The sequence below is a fragment of the Ostrinia nubilalis genome, chromosome 29 (genome assembly GCF_963855985.1).
Source record: "Ostrinia nubilalis chromosome 29, ilOstNubi1.1, whole genome shotgun sequence".
Taxonomy (NCBI): domain Eukaryota; kingdom Metazoa; phylum Arthropoda; class Insecta; order Lepidoptera; family Crambidae; genus Ostrinia; species Ostrinia nubilalis.
The window spans coordinates 6,710,591-6,733,060 of NC_087116.1; the positions used below are offsets into that span (position 1 = coordinate 6,710,591).

General features: G+C 36.4%; 2 protein-coding genes across 2 annotated transcripts in view; one reads left to right on the plus strand and one right to left on the minus strand.

The window, feature by feature from the left end:
• Window positions 1-1,375: 1,375 nt before the first annotated feature.
• Window positions 1,376-14,587, minus strand: LOC135085800 (zinc transporter ZIP9). The gene is made up of 7 exons (XM_063980608.1): window positions 14,293-14,587; window positions 13,343-13,538; window positions 12,396-12,506; window positions 11,297-11,435; window positions 8,592-8,710; window positions 5,480-6,942; window positions 1,376-1,769 (listed from the first exon to the last, which is right to left on the minus strand). Exons 1-6 carry the CDS (start codon window positions 14,386-14,388, stop codon window positions 6,716-6,718), a joined length of 888 nt encoding a protein of 295 aa, XP_063836678.1. The 5' UTR covers window positions 14,389-14,587; the 3' UTR covers window positions 1,376-1,769; window positions 5,480-6,715.
• A 2,908-nt stretch (window positions 14,588-17,495) lies between these two features.
• The window catches only part of LOC135085796 (uncharacterized), a 28,488-nt gene continuing 23,513 nt past the window's right edge, over window positions 17,496-22,470 (plus strand). The window contains exons 1-3 of the mRNA XM_063980600.1: window positions 17,496-17,674; window positions 17,991-18,059; window positions 19,639-19,740. Of these exons, the coding sequence (XP_063836670.1) occupies window positions 17,569-17,674; window positions 17,991-18,059; window positions 19,639-19,740 (277 nt within the window). The 5' untranslated portion in view covers window positions 17,496-17,568. The remainder of the gene's footprint in view (window positions 17,675-17,990; window positions 18,060-19,638; window positions 19,741-22,470) is intronic.

A 22,470-nucleotide genomic window follows, 5' to 3' on the forward strand; every position in this document is an offset into this window, starting at 1 on the left:
AGTTTGGTTAAGACAAATATAGAGAATCTTATTTTTAATTTATAAATAAAACAACTTTTTATAGAAGCGAATTTTATTTTGTATATTTATTTACAATAGATATACACAACACCCATATACAAAAACACTATATACAAACAACATAGCTCTTAAATTAATTTTCTAAAGTGCCACGTCCAAAAGAAGCGACGCGGAATTTTTCAGAACTAAATTTTTCATAGAACTTGCATAGACACTAGCGCCACGACACAGCTGATACAATTATTTTTATACAGTGTGAGTCACGTTAAAGTGTACATATGAAAATAGATAAAACTAGACCTATTTTTATCGACAAAAAAGAGGTCAAAAATTTTTTGAGATTTTTTTTTAATTTTTTATAGAATTTTTTTTCTTCAAATTACTTATTGTAAAGAAAACGTAATAACTTTTAAACTAAGCGGTATATCCTGATAAAATAAAAACAGTAATAATGCTAAATAACGGGCGATACTAAAAAAATACATAAAATACACAAAAAAGGCCAACAAATAATAAAAAATGATACTTTTTGAAAAAAATCTGCTTTTAAATTCGTGTTTTTTTGGTTATTTGATAAATTTCTCCAAAAAATGCCCCTATAACCGGTGGTTTTTATTACTTTGTATTATTCTCTATCGTATTACCTTCGTAAAACCTAAAATTGCATGTCTCTATCCCTATCACAACGTTTGCAATGATCGTTTGAACTAAGCCTCTCCGGGCGCGCCATTCAACGCTTCGTTAACAACGAAACTGTAAATGGCTCTAGATTTGTAATTTTGATAAAGACAAGTTAGATTTCAAATAAAAACAAAAGATTTCGAAGTAAAATAAGCATTTTAGTTAAAATTAAAATTGTCTCTACCTGTAGCGGAGAATAATGTTGTGGCAGGCCTTTGTTCAAACGATCATAGCAAATGTTGTGATAGGGATAGAGACATGCAATTTTAGGTTTTACGAAGGTAATACGATAGAGAACAATACAAAGTAATAAAAACCACATGTTATAGGGGCATTTTTTGGAGAAATTTATCAAATAACCAAAAAAACACGAATTTAAAAGCAGATTTTTTTCAAAAAGTATCATTTTTTATTATTTGTTGTCATTTTTTGTGTATTTTATGTTTTTTTTTAGTATTTCCTGTTATTTAGAATTATTACTGTTTTTATTTTATCAAGATATACCGCTTAGTTTAAAAGTTATTACGATTTCTTTACAATAAGTAATTGAAAGAAAAAAAATCTGTAAAAAATTAAAAAAAAATCTCAAAAAATTTTTGACCTCTTTTTTGTCGATAAAAATAGGTCTAGTTTCACCTTAATTCATATGTACACTTTAACGTGACTCACACTGTATAAAAATCAACAATTTATACACTCGCATACACCTTAGGAACATACTAGCAAATTTCACTATATTATTAGGTGCCTTTTGGAATGATATATTATTTTCAGTGTTTCTCACGCCCGTATTCACAAACGATGCTTAAGTGAAGCAGCAAATCGAACGCACAGCGTTGAATAGAGCTCTGTGATTGGTTCGTGTGTGACCCTGTGCGTCTACGCGCACTGTGAGACGTGTAGTAGTGTTTGTAAATACGGGCGTCGAAAATTTTTAAAAGTTAAGAAACACTGTCCAAATTTTTTTTTAACCTAAATAATCATTGCGTTTATTTTATACTAGTTAAAACTAATAATAACTAATTTGTAAAGAAATAAAATGAAATAAATTCGTGTGTAACCATTACCTCGTCAGTGGAAAGGAAAAAAGACTAAAGCGCCAAAACCGTACTTGTGGGAAATGAGGATCAAAGTTTTTTTTTTACGAAAAAAATTCGTATCTCTTTTGATATTAATGTTAAACTGTTCTTTTAAAATGCAATCGTGTTCTTGATTTTTTGCCTAAATTTTAATGAAAACACCAGGTTTGTAGCTCTTTTAGATCGTAAAATAGGTGTCGCTTTAGAAAAAGAGTCATGAAAATTCATTAAATGTTAGTCAGGGTAAAACTGCTAACCTCCATTTATAATCAAATATCCAGCAACCAATAAGTGCTAAATAGTTTGAACAACCTTTTTGATAAAAGAGAAAAAATACTTAGTGAGATACAGCTTAATAAGTAAGTCGAAGATAAATTACTAAACAACAAAATAAGATAGTCGCATGCGCCAGCGAAAAAATGCGTAAAAGCGATATTATCCATGGAGCTTACATGAATATTTGCTTACTTACGCAGACCCTATAGAACGAATATAAGCAAATGTTACTAAACTCTTACTACATTAAACGTTTTAAGCAAAAGTAATGCTTATAGATTGAATAGGTATTATGTTTTATGACAAAAAATGCTTAATTTATCCTAACATCATGCATAATTTGATTGTCATTACTTCTAACCGGGTACGGGAGTAGTAGGTAATTACTATATTTTGAATTATAGTGAACAAACGTAGGGACACTTAACAATTTTAATGACCACCACTAACCACTGGTGGAAACCTTTGGTGGGATGGACATGGTGGGTGGTGACTTACGCGGCCACCACCATGTCCATCCCACCAAAAAAGCCAAACCACACACTGATAGTCTCATCGACGGACTTGAGCATAACCGGCGACAATGTCATAAGACCGTCAGAACCACTTTTGACTTCAAAATCAAAGGTCAAAAGGTGGAAAAGGATGACAATCTAAAGGCCCAAAATAAGAAACTCTACAATGCTATGGATGGAAGTGTCGCCCATTCTCTACAAACGCTTGTTCGAGGCGGGGGCAGTCCACATAGGTCTGGAGATAAGACCGGTAGAAGACCCCACTAGTGAAATGCGCCAAATGCCTCTGTTTTGGACATACAAAAGCCCTATGCAAAGAGGAAGAGGAACTGCAGAGGAACTTACTCATGGCTAAACTGTCCAGCCTGAAAATAAGGCACACGACAATCGTGGAAAAAATGCGAGGGCGAGAACTGACACATCCAACATCCACCACTACATGGCATTCAGTGATAAAGTGATGAATGCCCAGAAAAACAAAAGTAGGACTACTTACATAGCGCTTTCCAGAACAGCATACTGCTAAGAACACCCTAAACATGCAGAGTTCAAATCTCCTAAAAGACCGTGTCCGTGGTCTTTTGGGAGATTTGATTTGATTTGTGAAAGCTCAACATCATCTGAGCTAACCTGAGACGCTCCAAGCAAGCCACTGCCGAACTGCTGCAAGCAGCCGAGGACAAGGATATAACCTTAGCACTCAATCGGCAGAAACCAGTCACTCAGTCTTCGGTGACCGATTGAGTCATTCACGACCCCTAACTGGTCACGGAGACGGAGGCCGCGGTAACACTGGGGGCAGGCAGGCTAAAACTAGGAATTGTGTCCGTGTATTATGAGGGAGACAATCCAATTGAGCTTTAGATATAACGCACAAAGCGGTATGAAAAAGCTAAACACCCAAAACATCATTATAGGGGGAGACGTGAACGCCTAGAACCAATGGTGGGGCAGCGTTTCCGAAAGCTTAGGTGAAACTTACAGTTTCTTCTTTCAAAAAATATCGACAGGGCAGATTGCGCACAAGCAAAGTGGATGTGTCAGCGTGCAGTAAGCCACTACTGGGTAGGATTAAAGAGAAAGTGGACAGAACGCTAGTCACTTAAGACCACAACGCCATAACCTATTCTCTCTGTCTAGGTGAAAGTGCGGCAACAAGAATACGCACCGAAGACCAGCGAGGCGCAAACAAAGAGTTGGAATGAGTTCTGCTCGACACACGAGAGAGAGAAAACATGTGGGATGGAATCTATGGAGTCATCGGGAAAGCTCCAGAGAAAAGAGGACATGCTCCTGAATGGTTTTAACGGCAAGACTGGGCAGAGTGCCCAGAATAATCGGCTGATCCAGATTATTCCGTGACAATAGATAAACCACACCACACGCGTCTCCGACAACTGATAGAGAGCGAAACTTTAGAAGAGCAAACAGCAAACGATCCCCTTTTTACCGAGGCAGGAGTGGAGGCCGTGCTTAACGTGCAAAATCTAAAGAAAGCCCCGGGACCGGATGATTTCCCGCCGATATTTATGTACCAGAGCTATTCGTAGCGAAAGGGAGATATTAATGGAAATTGCAAACAAATGCCTATCTATAGCGTATTTCACCAAAAAATGGAAGACGGCTTACTTCATCCTCAAGAAGCCAGGGAAAGACTTATCTTGCCATTAGTTTGGGAAATTTTCTTGATAGAGCAGCATATACTGCAGGCAGGTCAATTTGACCGCGCGGCGCCCATACAATAGTGTTTGTTACCCTTTTTTCTTGGCTTGTGGATCTGAGACGTGGTCGCTTATATAGGCCTCATAAGAAGGCTCAAGGTCGCCCAAAGAGCGATGGAGCGTGCTATGCTCGGAGTTTCCCTGCGTGATCGAATCAGAAATGAGGAGATCCGCAGGGGAACCAAAGTGACTGACATAGCCCGCAGAATCGCTAAAATCTAGTGGCAGTGGGCGGGGCACATAGCTTGCAGAGCTGATGGCTGCAGGGGTAGAAAATTTCTGGAAAAAGAGTAGCAACCACGAGCCGGAAGACGTGGTGTGGGCAGGCCTCCCACTAGGTGCACCGACGATCTGGAGGTGGTGGTTGCAGGAGGTGCCTGGATGCGAGCGCGGGCCCGGTCTTTGTGAAAATCCTTGGGGGAGGCCTGGCCTTGGGGGATCCAGCAGTGGATATCGTTCGGGCTGAAACGAACGAACACTTTTTTTCAATGTGTGAGTGCATTGAATCCACCGGCATAAATGTGTGCCCAGGGAGCAAATTATTTATTTGGATAGTTGCAACATTCTTGCATCTTTGCAGGCACTTGTGAGTGACCCGAGTGCGTAGTGTGTGTGTGCTTATAGTCACAAGTGTGTTTGAGATGTCTTTGTTAATAATACTTAACTACTATAGTTTTTGCTTTGATTAATGCTCTCATTTTCGCTAAAATACTTTAAAGCTTATTAAAAAAAGGCTACTTTTTGCTAAAGCGCCAAAATTAATCGAATCTTGTTCACTTACTTTTGCTTACACGCCAAATCATTTTGAACTACAACCATGAATAACTACTAATATACCAATGAACTATAAAACTCAAAAAGCTCGAATTGCTAAAGTAACAAGTCATTCGAGTTCTTAAATAACAAAAAAATACTTAATGTTGTGAAAGCAAAAATATTTTGCCAGCAAAAAAACCCTTACGCGACACTTGTTGCAAAAACACTGAAAACACGTCGTTTTAGCAGCGACGAGGGCGGTGATTTTAGAAATACTTAAAATTTTCAGAGTGCTAAAGCGCCAAAAAAGTCATCGGATTGAGTTGAAACCTAGATAGATCGACGCAGAAAAAAAAATCCTATCCAACAATGTATATAACTCATTTTGGCCAAAATGGCGCTTTAGTCCTTTTTCCTTTCCACTGACGACCTATTTTAATATACTGAAAATAAAACGAGTTTTGAACTCTAAAAGGCTCAAAATTATTGACAGAAAATTAATTTTTTACATTCTGGCGTTTTTAAGATTTTAATCAATGTTTATAGAAATAAAAAAAAATATTATTATCCTAAATCTTTTTCATAATGCTCACTCTTTTTTGTCCGTTTTTTTAACATTTCCATAAATATTGTTCTATTATTATTACTTTTATTTTTAACTACATTACAAAAATCTACACGTATAATATAAAAATATACACACAGCATGTACTTTATGTATAAAAAGGATATTTCATATTGCAGTTTTTATTTAAGCACAATTTAACTTTAACTTATAAAATTCATATAAAAGTAAATAAAAACGTGAAAATAAACAAAAAAACGAGTCATATCCATTTATTTTCAAACGCAGTGACTTTTTTCGAACACAAGCAAACGATGACTATGTTTTCTTTATTAAAATTCTTTATTTGACATCATTTTTTGACAGTTTGGCCACTACATACAGTTTAAGTTAATTTTAAAGAACATTTTTTTGTTAAAAAGCCTTTTTTTAACAAAAACTTATTATCATTAAAACAATTACGATTTGGTAATGATTTTGTTAATACTGTTTGTCTAAGGGTTAAATGAACCCATGAACAGATTAACAAAATACTATATTTCAATCCGGTATATTTTAATTGTGAACATACTTCATTTCAACCTAGATATTTTTATTGTAAATGTGATAATTTTAATAAAATATCTTTCGCGTCGGTAACTATTGGCACTAATCAGTTTAATAAATTGCATCCGGTAATTGATGAGAAAATGCATCAGAAATCAAGTAAAAAATTGTTGGCCTTGGCGAAGAAAAAATAAAATAATACAAGAAAGTAAATAAAGAATACAAAACATTTCGAACCAAACCCAGAAACCAAATCACACAAATAATAATTTTCTTTAAAAAAACCAACATTTTTCACCACTTTTTTACATGTTGATTGTTGACAGTACGAAATGTCAAAGCTGACAAAACATAAAACAGTTTAAAAAATTATAATATTTTTTAAGAACAATTTTTTATTCTATCCCGGCAAGTAAAGCTTAACTCAAAAAATGAGTTTATTGAAACGATTTTTTGAGTTAACACACTTTAGAAATTCAAAAAACAGTTTTTTTTACTTATCGCACTTCAATATTAAACGTGCGGTTTCTTTGGGTTTCACACTCAAATCGTACGCTAATGCTTATGGCCCATCGTCAATAGCAGGGGCATCAAAGCCCCAACAGTTAGAATTATCATTTCGCAGAACTGTAGCCCGCCAAAGCCCCGTTTCGGTTGGCCGCCATCTTGGACAGGCAGCAGCGTGTGTGTGTGCGAGTGCGAGTGTGAGTGTGTGAGTTCTGGTAACACGTGAACTGTTGCCACGTACAAAAATGTCCCTGCTGAAAATAGCATGGCGATACCTGGAAAAAAGTGTTATATTATTTATACTGATATTATATGTATGTATATTAGTCTAATAATATTCATCATCGTCTTCTCAGCCATAGGACGTCCACTGCTGAACATAGGCCTCCCCCAATGATTTCCATGTTGCCCGGTTGGTAGCGGCCTGCGTCCAGCGCCTTCCTGCTACCTTTATAATAGTCTAATAAAATTTATTTTCGACGCGGTTTAGTTAACTGCGCGCCTGGCGAATAATATAGATAAATAATTAAATATTATGTTACATCATCATCATCATTTCAGCCACAGGACGTCCACTGCTGAACATAGGCCTCCCCCAATGATTTCCACATCGCCCGGTTGGTAGCGGCCTGCGTCCAGCGCCTTCCTGCTACGTTTTGAGACGTGGCGTTCACCATTACGCCTCATAAATAAGCTCAAAGTTGCACAGCGTGCTATGGAAAGAGCTATGCTCGGTGTTTCTTTACGAGATCAAATCAGAAATATTATGTTACAAATCAATAAAATTCTAAAACTAAATTATTTAATCCACAATCAGTATCTTATGATACCTTATCTGCCCTATCTACACTAATATTATAAAGAGGAAAGATTTGATTGTTTCTTTGTATTGATTAGGCACCGAAACTACTGGACCGATTTGAAAAATTCTTTCACCATTAAAATCCATTGTTTCTGATGAACATAGGCGGTATGAAGGGTTTTGACGCATAACATTATATTCGCAAAATATTGTTCATCATCATCATCATCAACAGCCCTTTACAATCCACTGTTGGACTATCATATTGTTATGAGCCTCCTCCACTATAGTGGAATACAGAGTAGCATACATTTGTCACCAACCCCTACTCTTCCCGCGGGTGTCGTAAGAGGCGACTTAGGGACTACACATCAAAATGTTATTACTGTTCAAAAAATATACAGGAATAAAAATTGCGAATGACATTCTGCGAAAGTGAACTTTTGCGAAAGTGACATTCTGCGAGTGACATTCTGCGAAAGTGACCAAATTTTGCTAATATGACGTTCTGCGTCAAAACCGAAAAAAACAATAAAAAAATCTTTGAATGCAGTTCTATTTCTTTTCAAAAATAAAAGAATGTTTTCTTTCGAGTAATTTTTTCTGTCTACAGTATTAAGAGTAGGTACTTTCCCTCCAGGTGGCGTTACATAATAAGACTAGGCGCAGACCACTGATGATTTTAAATTGTAGCTATGAAGAATCGGCCAAATCAAATCGGTGTAATGTGCGCACTCCCATACTCCCATACATGCCCATACTGATCAACTGCCCGACTAAACTATCGGCCGACGAAAAATCGATGGTCTGCGCATAGGCTTAAGCCAGGCCTGTTCATCTCCGCGAGTTTATATCGAATACAAAACAAGCGCGATGGCACCTCACAGGATCATTTTCCGCAGTTTGGCACCTCACGTCACACATCATTTTACCGAAGTCAGCCCTATAGCTTCGGCGCAGTGCCGATCACTGACGTTTGTCAACAAAATGGTGCTTGACTCTTGAGACAGGCTAAATTACACCATATTGTTAATGACATTGAGCATACATTTTTTTAAATACCTTCGCGAAGTAAACCTTCTGTACGTAGTAGTTTTATTATTTTAAGCTGAAACTTCTCACCGGTCGCGTTGAAGTCGCTGAGAGTCTGTTTGCTCTCGTTGCCGATTCCGAAGTAGGTGAGCAGAGCCAGTAGCGGCGCCGAGCACGAGAATATCAGCAGGTGTTTGCGGATTCGGTTCCTGAAGGGTACAACATAAACTTACCTTACTAATATTTAGTGATGCAACGAATATTCGTATTCGCCGAATAGTAGACATTTACCGAATATTCGTATTCGGTGAAATAATGATTACGAATACGAATCAGGGTTCGAAAATATCCGATATTTATTATAAATATCAAAATATCGGATATTTATGATATATATCCGATATTATATCAACTTTGATATTATATCAATTTTGTATGAAAGCCATAGTATTATTTTATTGTATTATTCATGAATACTATTGCATATGTGTTACATAAACATGTTTTTAATGTTTTTAAAACTTAAAATCAGACAAATAAAGCAAAAACATAAAATATCTTTGAAATACGGCAAAATCAACTAAAAAAATAAAAATCTTATGTCAAAAAGTACAAATACAGTGACAAATTTTAAAAGTTGATATATATCATCAAAACCGGCTTGATATATATCGGATATATATCCGATATATATCTTGATATATATCCCTTGATATATATCCTCGAACCCTGATACGAATACCTACTTTTTTAATTTTGTCACGCACCTGTGTGTCTCCGAGGGCTTAATGCGAGTTTACATCAAACGCGCTCACTAGTGAGCGCGTCAAAAAAATGACATTTAATGTATGACGGATTGTACAGCGCCCCTAGCGGGAAACAATAAATCTGTAGAGAGGTCAATTCTGTACATGAAATATATTTTCAAAATAACTATCAGGGGGTGATTAGTGATCGATACTGATGCCAAAAATGCAATCAGTAAAATTTTTGTCTGTCTGTCTGTCTGTCTGTCTGTATGTTCCTTATAGAAACAAAAACTACTCGACGGATTTTAACGAAACATGGTACAATTATTCTTCATACTCCTGGGCAGGTTATAGGATACTTAGGAATTCCCACGGGAACGGGAATTAGCGGGAAAATCCTTTTGTATGAAAAATCTAAACCGCTTAAGTTAGACGCTTGAAATTTGGCATGCATGTACCTTAGTAAACTTAAAGCTTAGTTACAACAGGATATTGCAAAATTCCAACGGGAACGGGAGTTAGCGGGGAAAAACATTTGTATGAAAAAATCTAAACCGCGTAAGATAGACGCTTGAAATTTGGCATGCAGGTACCTTAGTAAACTTAAAGCTTAGTTACAACAGGATATTGCAAAATTCCAACGTGAACGGGAGTTAGCGGGGAAAAACATTTGTATGAAAAAATCTAAACCGCGTAAGATAGACGCTTGAAATTTGGCATACAGGTACCTTAGTAAACTTAAAGCTTAGTTACAACAGGATATTGCAAAATTCCCACGGGAACGGGAGTTAGCGGGGAAAAACATTTGTATGAAAAAATCTAAACCGCGTAAGATAGACGCTTGAAATTTGGCATACAGGTACCTTAGTAAACTTAAAGCTTAGTTACAACAGGATATTGCAAAATTCCCACGGGAACGGGAGTTAGCGGGGAAAAACATTTGTATGAAAAAATCTAAACCGCGTAAGATAGACGCTTGAAATTTGGCATACAGGTACCTTAGTAAACTTAAAGCTTAGTTACAACAGGATATTGCAAAATTCCCACGGGAACGGGAGTTAGCGGGGAAAAACATTTGTATGAAAAAATCTGTACCGCGTAAGATAGATGAAGGGGGGGTAAAACGAGATCCACGCGTACGAATTCGCGGGCGGCCGCTCACTAGTGAGCGCGTTTGATATAAACTCACACTCAGCCCACCGAACACTAAAGCCACAAAAAGACGACGGTAAAACCCCGTCAGTATGTAACTAAGTAGTAAGTTCTCTTCCGGAATTCGACAGTCAATAGCAGGTCGATTGTACAAGTATTATTTTGTTTTGTGATTAGTTACAAAGCAAAGGATATAATAACAAAAAAAATGCCATTTGTAAATATTAATTACTAAAACATTAACCATTATAAAAAGAGTTTTTAGTGACTATGTAGAGATATTCGTTTAATATTCGTATTCGTAAAAGTAGTATTCGTTGCATAAATGCGAAAGTTTGTATGGATGTCTGGATGTTTGTTAATCTTTCACGCAAAAACTACCGAACGGATTTTGATGAAACTTTACAGTATTATTGTTTATAACCCAGAATAACATATAAGCTATAATTTAAGACGATCTGTGACAAACTAAATTACACGCGGGTGAAGCCGCGGGCAAAAGCTAGTCTTACTATAGATCTTTGGCAATATCTACGATACGTCACTACAAAAACTAGTTTAAGGGAAACCTGTTATTGGCCATATTGTGTTAAATGAATGTATTAACCGTTCGCGATAAGTTTGCCGCTGGCGATATGACGTCACACGAAGGAAAGTGTCTATAACTTTAGCAAACTATATTGATTTTTGATAAAAATTGTGTATTTGCGTAAAATAAAACACTCAATTGCGTTTAATCACCAATTATTTGCGTTTAATAGCGGTTGGAGGAGGGGACGCGCATTCCACGGACCGGCAAACTTAGCGCGAACGGGTAGTATGTTAAAATTGTATAAATAAACACGCTGGTTTTCTCAATAAAATAAAATAAAAATGGATTACCAAGACACTTACCTCTCCAGCCCGGCGTGCAGTAAGAAAGTGACAAGCCCGAAGGCAGCGGGCGCTTTGTGCAGCATGATAGCGAGAAAAACTATCAACTCGACGTCCGCGTGAGAAGTAGTCGCGGCCGCGCCTAACGCTATACCGTCGGCTGCGAACAACAATCATAAACTCAATAGGCTAAAGTCCGGTCGCCGAGCACGTAGAATTTCGTCCAATGACCCCAAGCTACCCATCCTTATCGCTCGCGCGTAATTATATTGCTGTCGCGCTCGCACACTCACTGCGGCCGCCCACACAGTCGCGACAGCAATATAATTACTCGAACTGCGAACAACAATCATTAACTCATTTAATTTTTACCCGACTGTGCCAGAAGGAGGATTATGGTTTTGCAAGTAGGCTTTTATTAAAGCTTGTAAAAAGCATATTGTTGACGATATTGTGTAGGCATTTTTTTAAATAACTTCACAAAGAAAACTATCTGTAACATAGTATGAGTCTTCAAGAAAAACTATTCAAAAATTCAAACCAGCAACTTGGACCAAGCTAAAAGTGGGTCAAGTCACTGGAAGACGCGTACTTATTATTATTCTGTGCTATTATACAAAAAATTCAGTGTGACTTGCATAGTTTACAATACAATGTCATAACTTTATACTTTTATCCGTGCATACAAATTGGCTAATACCCATGAATTTTCGTTCAATTTAATAAAACATTTTCAAGTTTCACGGACTCTCATATCGTCCATCTTTTTTTAAAGAATTAATTAAATGTTACTTTTATTTATTATTTTAAAATGTTACACAGAAATTTAAAGTATAATAGAGGCGAACTTAATACTGTATGGCATACTCTACCAGACCAGTTAAGACATATCTATATAAAAACAGAAGGTCACTGACTGACTCACTCACTCATCACAAAATCTCAGAAAATACAGGTACTAGGAGTCTCAAATTTTGCATGGGGGTTCCTTTTAGAACGTAGGTGCTCACTTGGACGGGATTTTGCAAAATTCAATCCCTAAGGGGGTAAAACGGGATCCACGCGTACGAAGTCGTGGGCGGCCGCTAGTATAGTATAAAATCTGTATTGTTTCACATACCAGCTGCGTGGACAACTAGTCCTACTGTAGCCGTGACATTCTTTTCGACTGGATTTGATGAATCGTTGTAACGCGTGGACATTTGGTCGACCAACAACATGAATACAAAACCTGCAACAAATAAATAAGAAAATTTATAAAAAAAGGCATATTACAATACAACAAAGGGTTATGGATATGACTCAGATATTCGTTTAATGTCTTTTATTCCTAGAATACTTATAACCTGTATTGACAGTTTTTTGTAGAATTACTCATAGCATTGAAATTCTGTTTAAAGTTTTAATTTAGTGTCAAAAATTGATACTAATTTATACTGTATCCATTTGTTGTTGTTAGTGAAATTATGTCGCATGAAGTTTGTGTGTCTCTTTGTTTTAAATATACAGCATGTTAGGTAAATGGGTTTATAAGCCGACACTAGCCCAATAAGAAATCAGAAATTTGATATCATCATTTTATTTTCATGCAAAATAAAATTTATAAAATCAGATTTGTATGAAAATTAAAATAATTAAAATGATATTAATTTTCTGACTTCACCATACAATTTATATGCACATGTTAACATGGGCTATAATCTAGTCTGGCGCCCGTCCCACAGTCGCGACATCAATACAATTACGCGCCAGCGATAAGTACGGGTAGCTTGCGGTCATTGGACCAGACTTTAGTGTCGGCTTATAAACCCATTTACTTAACACCCTGTATTGAAAATTGGCGGAAGGAAAAGGCGGAGGACAGAAGGCAATGGAAGGAGTTGGAGGAGGCCTTTGCCAATAGGCACACCGAAATCTTAGACATTTTGTGAAAGTTTTTTTAAGTGAAGCATTTGTTCTATATAAGTGTTAAATCCTAAATTCAGAAAGCATCAAATGTAAAATGTAAAAATGTTTCGGAAATAAAAGGCTTATTATTATTATTATTGAAAATTTGCCTTTACCCACCTAACACTAAAGATATCCCAATAACGGAATGCAGATCGTCATCGTGGCCCGGCGGTTCGGCTGTGTAGTCTTTGGTCACTATCGTAGGCAACGATCGCTCGCTGAACAGTGACCGAACGCCTTCGGGGATGATCACGGCCAATGCTGTGCCCACTAGCAGGCCGGCTCCGAATACTGTCACCTTTTGAAGTTTGTCCTGTAATAAAACGGACATCATCAATTTAGTCTCCATCTCATGAAATATGACGCCGCAGTTTGCCTCTAGTATTTTTTTTTTCCCCTTTTTATATCTGCAATCGACTTGGGTCATAATCAGATGTTTTGTCTTGCTTTTTTGTTTGTGTTCATAAGGAGGGGCATTCCAGTAAATTCGGAGAGAATTAGTTACTCGGTTTTCACTATTTCACGTAGCAATCTAGTCCAGCCTCTAGTAAATTGGAGAGGAAATTTACTAGAGACAAACTGAGGCAAATAGAGGATTTGACACACTGGCAATTTGGGGAGGTCTATCGCCCATATTTACAAACATTATGAGGCCTCACAGTGCGCATGGACGCACAGGGTGACACACGAAACAATCACAGAGCTCTATTCAACGCTGTGCGTTCGATTTCCTGCTTCTCTTAAGCAAGCATTGTTTGTGAATACGGGCATTAATGGATATATTGATACAGATATTATTGAACACTTGAAATTGAAAACATAGACAAAATGTAGGTTAAAATAGAGCAAAAATAATTATTTGAAGATTATTTATTATGAAGATATAATAAAACAAGTAAACCCTAAACTTACAACATAATAGAATGTACTTATTATGTAGTAAATATAAAATCTGTTTACTATCAAAAAGACCTGGTACATAAACATATGTTTTGGTGTTTATCTTAGTGGTTCACAAAACCCTAAGTGTTTAGAAAAGTATGATAAAACTGGACACGTATACATACCTCTGACATGCTGACATTCAGAGGGATACTTCCAGCCACATAGGACCCTACCAGCATCACCAGAGCAAGTAAAATTAACACCCAAGTGCCATCCATGGTGAGACTATTATAAACAAGTTAAACTTCAAAGGGTACCGATTCGCTGCTCGTACTAACACAGAGCAATCCTCAATATTCCGTGACACGTTCCTCTTTCATGTTTATTTCATTGTTATCGCCCGAAACGAATAATTTTCTAAACAAAATTTCGCAAAATCTGACTGGAACACTATTTTGCAATTTTTTGACAACACGACATTAGTGCTTCCATGCTATTATTTTTCACTTCGTTGTCACTGTTCTTTTTGTATCACATGAAATTGGTATCAGTGATTAAAAATACTAGGTTCGTATTTTTTTTTTTTAATGGAGTGGCTCCGTCCGTGTGATTTGCACATACAGCTTTTTTTCCAATTTGCAGAAGAAGAATCATTCAAGAATTATTGTTTTATTTTATTCATTTAAGGTTAGTAGTACATAGCACAATATAAATAAATAACTTTGGACAATTTCACACAGCGCTATCTAGCCCCAAAGTAAGCAATCAATATGCTTGTGAAATTGGTGCTAGCTTTACGGATAATAAATTATGGATTTACATTATGTACTTTTTACAATAGGTATAAGTACATAGTAACGCCCAGAACCGTCACAACATCAAAATTCATCATTTCAATTTCTGCCCGGCCGAGAATCGAACCCGGGACCTCTCGGCATAGTAGTACGTTTTAGAACCACTACACCAAACGGCCAACATTATCAATAAAATTTATTATACTCTGTTTCAATTCAAGATTTACTTTTCATGAGTGTTTCTGCGATATCTACAGCGCTCGCATTTTTCCTGTTGGCCCCATGTCTTTGTTTGTAAGATTTTTTAAATTATTTCGCTAACGTAACTTAAGAGGAGCGGAGATTTTTTTATATTGGTGGATTTTACCTAGCTCACCGCGCTACCATCAAGGTCCTCGCTCGGTTCAAGCGAAGAAGCAGCATTTGAAAGAAAGAAAGAAAGAAAGAAAGAAAGAAAAAACATTTATTTGGTACCAAAAAATTAAACATTTGTGATACAATGTGCATTTATTTACCTAGTAGTTGATAAGTAGGTACCTAAACATAATAAAATATTCGACACATCTAATATTGCTATTTTGATAGCAAATACAAAATTGTGACCAATATCTCAATGTTGGACATCGTGCAATAGGAAAATGATACAGTAATTTTAATTTTCCTCCTTCAATTGTGGTATAAAATATTATTAGTTACTTTGACCAGTGGCTCTCAAACATTCGAGCGCTAAAGTGGACCTCGATTAATTACTAATGATGTTGATAGATGGCGTGTAACGGCTTCCCCCGCATGAATATTTACGAACGAACGAAATTTAGGTAGTTTGTCACATATCGTCATAAATTATAGCCTGATGTTAATCTGGGTTATAAATAATTATACTGAAAAGTTTCAACAAAATCCGTTCAGTAGTTTTTGCGTGAAAGAGTAACAAACATCCAGACATTCAGACATCCACACAAACTTTCGCATTTGAAATAAAGAAAGAAAGAAAAACATTTATTTGGTTCCAACTTATTTTAATATAACACACAGAATCAGATAACAAAAAACAAGTACAGTCACGGAATGAAAAGGTTCGTCAGTTTTCAAATTGATTCCTTCAACGAATCGCGATCACATATTACCTTTTGAAACTATGTTACAGAATAATCTCGAGTTAGAGAAAATAATCTTTAACTGTTCGTCAGTAAAGTTCAAAATTATTCAGATCAAAGTTGTTTGACGATTTAACTTGTCAAGAAGATTATTATGATTGATAAAACTAAAACCTTCTTGTTGGTTCAACCTGCCATTATCTATTAAATAAAAAAAACTACATTTTGTAACATTGCACTGTGGGATAGAAAAATAAACAAGCAAAACCTTATTCGTTAGCAAACGTCATAATTATTTATTTAAATGTTAGCAGCAATGTTTCTTGCACGGTTATGTTGGCAGGTTTGATTCTTACAGTACCTAGTGCAAGCGAAAACCGACACTAAGGTGACGAACCTTTTCATTCCGCGACTGTACAAGATAGAACCAAAACTGGCCACCGCTCAGCATGACGTGTCATGCTCTGGAGTGGTAAATAAAACCAGAACACGACGTGACACGACGCTGTTACGCATTTATAATATTAGTAGGATTAGTATAGTAGGATACGCGTTTATAGCGATTGGGCCGGGTCGCCACGTACAGTCTGTTTGGGATAAGGCTAGCGATAAAATTTAAGGCGATGTTGTGATGTCAATTTTATCGACAAAAATGCGCCCATATGTGGGATTGTGGGCCCACCCCCCTCGCCTTGGAATGGGGGGGGGATAATTTTTTTTTTATTTTTTTATGTGACAACCTACATAAAAATTGTTTGTATTTCATGTGCCCGTCTTACAGATAAATAAAAATCGTATTTGTAAGTCAATAATATTATGTGTCATTAAAAAACACAAAAATAAAAAATAATGACCAAAAACTTAAAAAAACTAATGATTTTTAGTTTTCGTCAAAAATATTCGTTTTGACGGGAACGTTTTTGAGGGCATTTTAATTTTTGACAAGGAACCCTTATAGTTTCGATATGTCTGTCTGTATGTCCGAGGTTTTGCTTAGAAACTATTGGCACTAGAGAGCTGTAATTTTGTGGAGGTATGTATATTAATCACGCCGACAAAACAGTATAATCAAATTTTGAAAATAAATCCCCTACATTTATGTGTAAAGTGGGGATGATTAGTTTTTCATCTTCTACCCCATCGAGTGGGGTATCATTGGATAGGTCTTTTAAAATGGCTTAGGGGTTTCTAAGACTATTTTACCATTTAGGGATCCGTTTGCAAAATATTTAAGTTTAAAGAGGGTGCCCCCAGCATATTAAAATTTAGACTTCGGTGAAAAAAAAAAAAAAAAATTCAGACTAGTAAAAACTAGTTACTTACTCCTTTGTTAGTAACTTGCTTCTGATTACGAGCGGCCGCAGTGAGTGTGCGAGCGCGACAGCAACATAATTACGCGCGAACGATAAGGATGGGTAGCTTGGGGTCATTAGACCAAATTCTACGTGCTCGGCGACCGGGCTTGAGGTAAAAATTTCAGCTCAACAAGTTTGAGTACCGATGCGTGCGATGTATGTCATAAATGCCACGGATAGTGCAAAAGTTTCCGTGATGGCACAAATTTGAGATGTTTTCTAATAAAATTATGCGGCTAAGTTCTTTTATCATTGTGTCCGCTTTTTGGATCAAAATATTATTATCAATGTGCGTATTTTCTTGTTTCACTTCCACAGGTGAGTGATTTTATTTTCGTATCAGTGTGTGTGATTTCTGTAAGCAAATGACTGTGGTTCACAATTGGTCAAGTCAAACTGTTTTTGTGTCAAGTTTCACGGTTGTGGTCAGGTAATTCAATCTAACAGTTTGAAAAATAAAAACCATTTTCAGACTTGATCCATTGTGAATCAAGTTTAGGAGCTAGGTATTGCTTGTTTTTGAGCTGTAGTAATGCAAGTGTTGTTGTGAAGTAGTATTTATTCTACTTGTTATTTGGTTAAAAATAAAAAAACCTACGCTAAGCTTAATTTAATCCATTTTTCATTTTAAAAGAAAAGAAAAATGAGCCTACGAACAAAGTAGCACCTGCACACAGCAATAATGTAGACTACAGAGTAGACGGTAAGTGAAAAGTGTTTTTGGAATGGATTAAGTATTACCTAGGTGCAAAAGAACTTTCAAAATCCGATTGAATTAATTATTAATAAACCTACTTTATTATCTAAAATGAGAAAAAAAAACTCGAAAAATTGATTATTTAAGTTTATAAATTTATCTTTGTCCTGAAACATAGGATTATCCTAGTTTAGGCTTCAGTTCACCTAAACAGCGCCAACAAATATTGTCATTAATTTGTAATAACAATTTGTATTTGGTGAAAAATAAAAATAAAATTTATTTTAACACACAGCTTTGCATGCATTATACTTAAAACAACTAACCAATTGTTTGTAGTTTTTTATCCGTTAAAAAAAACTATTACCTATCTTTTGTTATAGCAATTTTTTTGTTTAACCAATAAGATTAAACAAAAAAATTGCACACTGCAAACGTCGGCACTAGTGAGCGCGTAAAAAAGGGTCATTAAAATGCAGGGTTCGAAAGGATAATTATCAATGATCCATCTGTTATGATCACGATAATTATCATGGATATTTATATGGATAATTATATTATCGGTTGATAATAACAAAAAAATGTGCTCGTAAAAGTGAACTATTTAATTATTTAACTATTAACGAAGTTATCGAACGTGTTTTTCCGAAGTTGCGGTTTCGGTTCTCCACATTAATCAACATAGATAGTTGTAAAACCTATCTATTTAGCCACACAACGATCATCGTTATCTAGCGTCAACATATATTTATATTTTCCACGCTTTATGCGACTAGCGATGGATAATTGTGTGGATAACTTGACTACAATCAGCTACCAAAAACTTAAAGCAACATGTAAAATCTATTAAATAACAAATAAATAAATCAAGTACATAATTAAATTCATACAATAATAATAAACATAATGTTTGTAATAAAAAATAATTACCAAATTGTAAAAGTACACCACATTAGTTAAGTTCAAAAGGTTGCCAATAGATGGCGCTGTACGTCTTTAGATCGCGCAAAGCGTTGTGTTTTTTTCCAAACTACTTATACCTTTCTTACAAACATTAAATCGCATCCGTTCTGAGATTGGAGTTTTATTTGAATTTCAACTCAAGGATTTTGGGATCATGTGTCGATATCATCAATATCATACACAACATTCGCAAGAAATAACTTGACTTGAAACGATGTAACATTAGATTTTTTATGAAACTATAAGACAAAATTAAATATATCTTATACTGTTGATAATTATCCGATAATTATCATGAAGCGTAATTATCTTGATAATTTGGAACCCTGTTTAAATGTATGACGGATTGTACAGCGCCCCTAGCAGAAACGTTCAAGAACTAAAATTTTCATACATATTTTTAACGCGCTCACTAGTGAGGACGTTGATGAAAACTCACACTCAACCCTCAGTAGTTCCTAAGATTAGCGCGTCAAGTAAACAAACAAACAAACTCTGCAGCTTTATAATATTAGTAGTATAGATTTAAAATATTAGTACCTATAGTAGAGTTTTTTAATAGAGTTTACCATTGTTACGAAGTTTGGGCCAGCTAGTTTTCAAATAATTTTGTTTTTCGCAGATGCCCAAAAAGTGCGCTTCAAGGATAGAGATTATAAAATAAAAATTAATTTTATCCTAACAAACTTTGGTAATGCAACGGAGTATGTAATTTACCTGTTACGTAAGTATAATTTCTATTTTTGTGCTTAGCGGCCTCTGCTGAAACTCGCGCTGATTAGGGGACGTACCTATAGTCTGGTCCGCGAGCACGTAGAATTTTGTCCAATGACCCCAAGCTACCCATCCTTATTGCTCGCGCGTAATTATTAGAGATGAAACGGATAGTTGTTTGGCCGGATACCGGATACTGGATATCCGGCGAGCTGCTAGGCCGGATAGCCGGATATCCGGCGGCCGGATAGTTGTCCCATTGTCATGTTGCATGTCGTAACGAGTTTAGCGCCGCACAGGTGCTTCTAACGCGATCAGTGGGTCTAGTAGACAAGACAAGTCACACTTTTCGAAAATCGAATTCGTTCGAATAGAATGTCAGATTTTGCCACTAGTCTAAGGGGCAGATCAATTCGGGCGATTTCGGTTGCCATCGTGAGTATGTGATTGAATAGCGAAAATTCAATTAGTTTACTTGCTGCGTAATCTGACTAAACTGCATTATACAGGGTGACTTTGAAATCGTTGGCATTCTTTTTAAAATAAGATTTTACTCATGATTCCCCAAATATGAGTCATATCAAATGAATTTAAATTTCAATATTTGAAATCTTGTACAGACAGCACATCAATCTTCATACTGTATTACTGTGGCATCTTATTTCAATGTATTAAGTGCTAATATACTACTATTTTTTAATATCCGGTATCCGGCCGGATAGTGAGCTACTATCCGGTATCCGGCCGGATAGTAAATTTAGGCCGGATATCCGGCCTACCGGATAGTTGCCGGATATCCGTTTCATCTCTAGTAATTATATTGCTGTCGTGACTGTGGGGGTGTGGGACGGGCGCCCGCAGTGAGTGTGCAAGCGCGACAGCAACATAATTACGCGCGAGCGATAAGGATGGGTAGCTTGGGGTCATTGGACAAATTTAATTTCTACGTGCTCCCGGACCAGACTATAGCCAGGCTTCCATCACTCGCCTATGCCGGCCGAGATAATTACCTACAGCGCGCGACAACTTCAAGTTGCAAATCAGTAGAGATGGGTTATACTTAACGTGACCATACGTCCCGCTTTGGGCGGGACTGTCCCGCTTTCAGACTGTCTGTCCCGCTGTCCCCCGCAAGAGCAAAAACGTCCCGCTTTAGCTTTAAGAATGCATCTATCGTTTTTAAATGTAACAATAGCGCGAGCGACACAGGGAAGAGGTACAAAAAGTGCTGGATTTACTGATCACGCAAGAGTTTATTAGCAGCGGTCAAGATACGAAAGTCTTTGACGAGTTTGCACTTATTTCTAACTTTGTAACAGATGAAAAGATCTCTGGCTGGAATGTCGAGAATGTTTCTACTGAAAACCGTTGGCTCGATTATTCCAGCACTTTCGTACCAAAACTCTTGATGTAACAAACTTTTCCATACTTATCGAGTACCGAGTACGTTATGTGTCTGCCAGGAAGTAACGCACCAATCGAAAGAGTTTTTTCTCAAATGAACAAAATGTGGACGAGTGATAAAACCCAGCTAAGTGTAGCAGTAATGAAAGCTATGTTGATTACGAATATATAATACGTATAAATAAATCATGCAGTTCCATAGTTATCTAAAAACAAAATACGATATTATAAAACAAATTTGTTCCGCCGAAAAATACAAAAATACGACTTAGATAGAAGTCACCCCACTACATAACTGTTTTGTGTTTAGTGCTTTGATTTGTGTTATTCAATCTTCTATAAACTTGTAAAACTCCCAAAACTTTGTTTCGTTTTATTTAAATAATTCCGCAGGTTTTTTTTTTAGAACTATTCCTCAGTTGTCCCGCTCTGGCACAAAAAATAAATGGTCACGTTAGTTATACTAGGTAAAGATACTAGGTGCACCTATGTATTCCTAGTATTTATTAATACTCGATCCAAATACCTATTCCACCTAGTACGTAGTAATTTAGCATACTTGACGCGACTAGTGCGGACTAATCCACGTAATTATGACCTTAAAATACATTTTTTTTTTAAAAGATACAACCGTAGTATGAATAATGCAATTTGAAATTCAATAATAATTCCTCCCTTCATACTTCAACAGGCTTAGAAATGTCAACTTAAAAGTTGGCGTATTTAAAAGATATCAATTTCATAAAAATATTTACATATTTTTTCTTATTTACATGAATATGGTTTGACTACGTGTGTGTGCGTTTGCTTCGTCGCGCTCAAATTTGTTTGGTCAGACAGAGACGGAGTGAATCTCTACGTTCGCACATAAGCTTAGCGATAAATACTAGGTGCGCGTAATACACGACTACGGATTACGCAATAATAACCTCTATTACTTTGACGATAGGGTCGGAAATCGTGTAATTTATAAAATACTAGGTGGATCAAGTATTTAAAAATTGGAATAGGTGCCGCCTAGTAGGTACTGTAAAATACCTAGTGTGTGGATTAGTTCTAGTAAATACGTCTCATCTCTACAAATAAGTCAGGGCGGCCACGCGCCTGTGAGCACACGCGTATTTCTGTACACGATCGATCGATCATCGTCGCAATTAAGGCGATTAGAGTCCTCAATGACCTTGGGCGTTTGACCTTCACGCCGCGAGCAACACCCGCGTATATACCCCGCACCAAAAACTCCGATTTGACACCGATCAAAAATACACGGGCATAGGTAGATACAGAATAGAAGCTCTTTCTTCATACATTACTGCCTATTATTTTAAACTTAAAT